At 49.4% G+C, this 5713-nt stretch overlaps 1 protein-coding gene across 2 annotated transcripts; it reads right to left on the bottom strand.

The window, feature by feature from the left end:
• Positions 1–669: 669 nt before the first annotated feature.
• On the bottom strand, positions 670–4368 carry ptmab (prothymosin alpha b). 2 transcript variants are annotated; one of them, XM_078287779.1, is made up of 5 exons: positions 4209–4368; positions 1922–1987; positions 1746–1830; positions 1551–1642; positions 670–1434 (listed from the first exon to the last, which is right to left on the bottom strand). In XM_078287779.1, the coding sequence occupies exons 1-5, from the start codon at positions 4251–4253 to the stop codon at positions 1390–1392; spliced, it is 333 nt and encodes a 110-aa protein (XP_078143905.1). In that variant the 5' UTR covers positions 4254–4368; the 3' UTR covers positions 670–1389. The 2 variants fall into 2 exon arrangements, with proteins under 2 accessions (XP_078143905.1, XP_071764989.1); XM_071908888.2 differs by having other exon boundaries at positions 1551–1591.
• Between the last annotated feature and the right edge of the window lie 1345 nt (positions 4369–5713).

The following is a 5713-nucleotide window of genomic DNA, read 5'->3' as shown; positions in this document are numbered from 1 at the left end:
ACAGGACAGGAGGAGGACAGAGGACAGGACAGGACAGGACAGGAGGAGGATAGAGGACAGGACAGGACTGGACAGGACAGGACAGGACAGGACAGAGCAGAGCGCCTCTCTGCTCCGGCAGGATCAGTCATGTTTGTTTTAGACCGACAGAGAAACCAGGAAGAAAATACTGAGGACAAACCAGGTTCCACTGCTGCTGTCAGACCGGCTCTGTGGATTCTGTCCACCTTTAATATTGTGTTGTTTAGATTTATTTTATTCAATTTTGTTTTCCTGCTCTTTTGTTTCCCATTTTGAGCTTGTTTAATTCTTAATTCTAGCTTTCTTCCTGCCTGTAAAACACTTTGTAACCTCTGCTTTTAGAGCTGCATGTATAAATAAAGTTTCATTATCTTTATTATAAGACAGCTGAGGAAGTCAAGTGGAGTTGCAGTTAAAGGGACTTAGAGGGAAAGTGGAGACTCAGTGAGACTCGACCAGTGGAAACAAAGTGAAGGTTCAGTCTGACTCTGTCCTCAGCTGGACCGGAGCGGCGGCCAGGTGACCTTTGACCCCGCAAAGACACCAGGCTGCTGCTGCTCTGCCTTTAAAACTGAAAGAGTTATTTATTAAAGTCTTTATTTCCAGTCTGGCAGACCGCCAGAGAGAAGAACCAGCAGAGATGCAAAATACAACTCACAAAATAAAAGTCCGGTTTATTGTCAAACAACAAACTTCGCACATACATCAAAACAGGCCATCATAAAACAAAAAGTCGCTGACAAAAACAAAATAAAAGGAAAAAGAAAAGAGGCTCCTTTTCTTTGGCCTTGCCCTCCCATACAAACAAACTAGTTATGGTACAGCTAAAGTACATACATTAAATTTACTGGAATGCTCTGAGTTCAACGGCTTAACAGGTTTTCTTTCCATGGTTTTTTTTCTTTTTTCTGTCATCTGTTGAGATATCGTAACATGGTCAACCAAGTAAAATCTTTCGTAAAGAAGCACCGATTTGGTCTGAGGAGATCGCTGCTGCCGAGAGAAACTGACCCCCCCCTCCTAACAATATGTACAAAAATATAAAATGTAAATAAAAATACAAACAAATTCTCCTTTTGTGTTGTTACGTCGTTGAGAAGGTTGAGCCGGATTCTGCATTGCTGTGGCGGTGGATTCCTCTAGAAAATTTGTCGCGGTTGAGGGGAGAGAGAGAGAGAGAGAGAGAGAGAGAGAGAGAGAGTGGACATGGATGTTGAACTCTACTTGCTAATGACCATGTTTGATTTTTTTTTTTTATTATTATTTTTTTTAAATCAGTCCTCCAGCCCCTCCACCTCCGACACAAAAAAAAAGGGTCAAAGGTGAAGAATCAGGAAGTGTTTCAGCAGGATGGCGGGGGGAAACGCATCAATCGTCATCGTCGGTTTTCTGCTTCTTGGTTTCGACGTCGTCCTGAAAGAGGCGGAGAGAGAGAGAGAGATGATTGGTTAGTGGGGAAGCTCGCTATCGCCAGAGTCGACAGTTTGACTGACCCGCCGCTCGGGGTCAAAGGGCACGCCTCGCCTCACCTCATCCTCGTCCTCGTCATCCTCAGCTGCCCGTTTTGTGCCTCCCTCCAGCTCGTCATCGTCATCCTCCTCGTCATCGTCGTCGCCGTCGCCTGCAAAGAAATAAGATCCGTCAGTCAGAGCAGAGTTTCGGAGAGCGTGCGGAGCCGTCGAACCGCCACGACAAAAACAAATAACAACAACAACTCCACACACCTTCTCCTTCATCTTCCTCGTCCTCCTCGTCCACGTCCTCGTCCTCCTCGTCGTCTACCTCGGGCTCGCCGTTCTCCTCGTTCTCCTGGGGGAACACATCGGGTTTAGAGAGGCCGACTTTTTAAAGAAGCGACACTCCTACAAATCAGTAAAGTCGGACTCTGGCGGAGGAATACCTTTCCGTTGGTGGCGGCATCTTTGCCGTTCTCCTTCTCCTCCACCAGCTTCTTCTCTTTCAGGTCCTGCGGGAGACAAGAGGAACGCTTTAGATCCACAGATTCAAAACAGCAGTAATGAGGATCCAGGTTCTCAGCTGCAGGTCGATGTTCCTCTGACTTCAAACTGCAGCTGACTCTTCTTCTACTTAATGACCCAGTTAGGAGTGTGAAGTGTAAAGTGCTTGCGGGAAGCTGCACATTCTTCAAATCTCTCTGTCAGAATGAAGGCTTCTTATTTAAACACCATATTGGTCTGCAGACCCACACCCCCCGCCCCCCCACCTCCACCCCGCCCCCCTCCTCCTCCCCTCCCACTCCATCCACTTTAATGTGTTGTAATCTGATACTTTGATGTGGCCCCCGGGGCACTCTGGGTATTGTAGTCTTCCACGGGCTGTCGTCGCCGCCATATGTCACGAGACACGCCCGGGGAAAGCACTGCAATACCCAGGATGCACCGCTCCGTTTAAATAATACTGAGGAGCGCAGGAGGCAGCGAGCGCGACGCTGGCCGCTTTTAACGGAGGCTTTAAAGGACAATAGAAGACGACACATGGCAGCCGAGAGAGCGGCCAGAACCGACCGAAAACACACCGGGCCGCCGCCGGGCAGCCGCCGAACCCGCTGCAAAAACACATTTTGGGGCTTTTTCGAAGCGGAAAGCCTCTCGCGGTGCCTATTTATAGCTCTCCGTTTCCTTGTTTTGTCGACCGTCCGTTCGCTGCCTATTATCCTCAGCGCACGCACGCCTAAATCAGATATATAGTTTTATTGATTGGTTTACATAATCTGTTTAGCCCTTAAGCCGTTTATCAGCATCATCCAACAGCTCCTTGATAGGAGACAAATAAGGTTTAGATCAACTCTGAGCTTGGCGATCCGACCGTGCGTAAAAGGCGCCTGTGCGTAAAAATGCTCCACAACTATAAATAGTGGCTGGACAAGCGCCGCGGATTACCATTATTAACAGAGTCCAAACTTTTCCTCTCCCCTCCTCCCTATGGCCATTAGTTGTAATTATATGTCGTATGATCTCATGTTCTCGCTGTGTGTTTTATTATCTGGGTTATGTCCTATTCTCTGCTGCAGCGACCCGCTTTCCCCCCGGGGATCATTAAAGTTTCCCCGCTCCGATCCAAAGTCCGACCGGACCAGAATAAACATTAAAAAGCATAAAGATGGTCAACATGAGAGGAAAGCTCACAGCAGCCCGTAATATCGACGGATTACAAAGAGGAAAAGCTCCATCACATCACACCTTCACCCAGCCTGGACACACACACACACACACGGAAAATAAAGAAGTGGGGCTGCAGAAAACTTTCCCCCCGAGACACAAACGGGACCTGAAATCAGCTTCCAAAAATAAAGAAGAAAAAGCGGAAGCCGTAGCTCGATGTGTTTCTATCTCCGGTGAACGAGCTGAACCAGACCCGAGACCAGCATCCGACCTGCCGAGTCCGTAAATAAACCGGGTCGGATCGCGCAGGCCTGTCGGTGCCTTTGAAACGCGATACAAACAATGAAATAAGAGCAATTAAGGCTGTAATTGGCGACCCGAAAGTTGACATTGGTGTAAATTACGCACTACCTGTCCTCCATTCAAACGGACCAACTTCACACTACAAACCCCGGCTGGAGCGACGGAAAGCCCCGCTCCTCCGCCGCTCAGCCTCCGCTCCCGCTCCAGCTCTATCAGTAAAACAAACCCACACAACGCCGTTTCTCTCAAAGTGAAATGGGATTTGCATTTGATTGCATTTGCATTAAGCGGTCCGTCTGAATAAACGCCACTATAGGCGAATCAATTTTGCACTAAGAGCCGCGGATAACGAGTCCAAAAGCCCGTGAGGTGTGTGCTGAAGCGAACCGTGTTAAATGTACCTGCCGTTCCCACAGGTTCTGTGCGTGTTGGAGAGGAACCGAGCCGCTTGTATAAACAAAGAACCCGCGCAGACTGTTACTCTCCGGACAATGAGACACAGCGCTGCTAAATGCAGCCTGTTTCCATTATGCGATGCTGAGACCCCCGGTTTAAACTGGACCGTTTTCCATCCCCGCCTTCCAAAAAGATGTAAGTACCGGCCTATCGCGTCTTTATCCCCCGGCAGGCTCCGAGTCTCCGAGTTTGAAGAGTCCGAATGAGCGCCAAGCGACGAAGAGGCGAAAAAGGCTTTAAAATGTAGGTTAGAGGCAGAGGAGCCCGGCTGTAGCCCCGCTGGAGGGATGGAAACACCTTCCTTACCTTGGCAGAGATATCCGAGCCGGAGTCAACTTGTGTGTCTGCCATTGTTTTAGTTCAATAAAATAAAGGACGGTTGAAATTAAAGGTTGAATAAAGTAAATCCCTCTCCTCGGCTATGGATCAATCAGTATTATATTGTGCCAGTGGCCAATGCTGCTGACGGCCGAGCCTTTAATATAGGCTTGTGGGCGGAGTTGAGAGGCGGCCGGCGCCCCCTGATTGGCCGAGGCATCCACAGAGGTGTGCGCCTCGCGCGTTGGAGTGGAACAATGGATAGAATTTCTAAACCCGGAGGCCACGCCCCCTCCTGTCCGTCTGATTCACCCCCGCTACCGCAACTGTCCTTTCTCAACAATATCAAACAATTCGGTGGATTAAACCGAACCAAACCACCGAAACCTTTACGGTTAGAGGACGTTTGACTTCAGGGGGCCGAGAAAAGTCGGTTTAAACCGAATTACGCACCAAACATGTCGAATAGGCGAGCATCGGTTGACGTAGCTACAATTTGATTGATTGATGTTGGTCTCGTCGATTCAAGCGGCGACTACCGACCGCTTCTCCCGCCCACCGCCGCGGCGAGGGAATAGAGGCAAAGTCTTTGGGGGCAAAAAGGCGAAATGTCGACGAAACGGGACAGTTCGGGGGGCAGTTGGGCTTTCTAACGTTACTTACACCTCGTGTGTCGGCACATGCCCTTTATCAAACAAATAAAAAGGCATAATGAATGTAAATGTGGAGCACCGCGGCCATGTCACATCACAGCCCTTGATCCTCGCCCGCACGCCCCTCCCCTTCCCGACCATGTTTGAAACTCCCTCTCACTCATTTCTGTATGTGCGCACTTGACACTCCGCGTTTTTTTTTTTTTTTTTATATAACAGCCCATCAATTCGTGCGCCAAGGTCGATACACACACACACACACACACACACACACATACATATATACACAATCTGCTTCGATAAAACATACATCAGAAGGTTTTCACACGGGCTCAGTGTGTGCAGGCGGGTCAGTGAGCGGGTGCAGTAACGTTACAGTGCCGGTGGCCTCATTTCCTCCAGCTCCATTGTTAGAGCCGGAGAGAAGCCCCGCCGTGGAGGAGGAAAAAAAAGCAGTGCGAGAAAAGACAGACATGCGATGAGACAAGTGCGAAAAATAATTATAATGTGCTCATGAACTGACGCGCATTCTTATGAAACACAAGGGCAAACACGTATTTTCCTTACCGAGTTTAGTACACATGGCTTTTACAAGCTGAATGTGAGAAGGACAAAGCGGCAAAAAACCGGCCGCCATTGCTCGTTCAGGATGGGGGATGGGAGCAGAGTGTGGCACGGCTCAGGCAACCCACATTCACATTCTACTCTGATGACGCACTCGGCGGCGGAGGAGCGCGCTGATTGGGCGAGTAAGTGGAATAAACACGGCTTTGGCGGATGGCGCGCGGCGATTGGCTCCCGCGGACGTCCGTCAATTCAAACGGGGTTCAGTCGGTCTCG

This window comes from Centroberyx gerrardi, chromosome 13 (assembly GCF_048128805.1).
Source record: "Centroberyx gerrardi isolate f3 chromosome 13, fCenGer3.hap1.cur.20231027, whole genome shotgun sequence".
NCBI classification, from domain to species: domain Eukaryota; kingdom Metazoa; phylum Chordata; class Actinopteri; order Beryciformes; family Berycidae; genus Centroberyx; species Centroberyx gerrardi.
Note: the sequence above shows the minus strand (reverse complement) of the source record. Positions and strands in the feature narration are given on the sequence as shown.

Coding starts and splice junctions, on each gene's coding strand:
- ptmab (XM_078287779.1), bottom strand. CDS start 4,253: ATGGCAGACACACAAGTTGACTCCGGCTCGGATATCTCTGCCAAG. Junction 1,988..4,208: donor GCTCGGATATCTCTGCCAAG/GTAAGGAAGGTG, acceptor TGTCTCCCGCAG/GACCTGAAAGAGAAGAAGCT. Junction 1,435..1,550: donor ATGACGAGGACGAGGATGAG/GTGAGGCGAGGC, acceptor CGCCTCTTTCAG/GACGACGTCGAAACCAAGAA.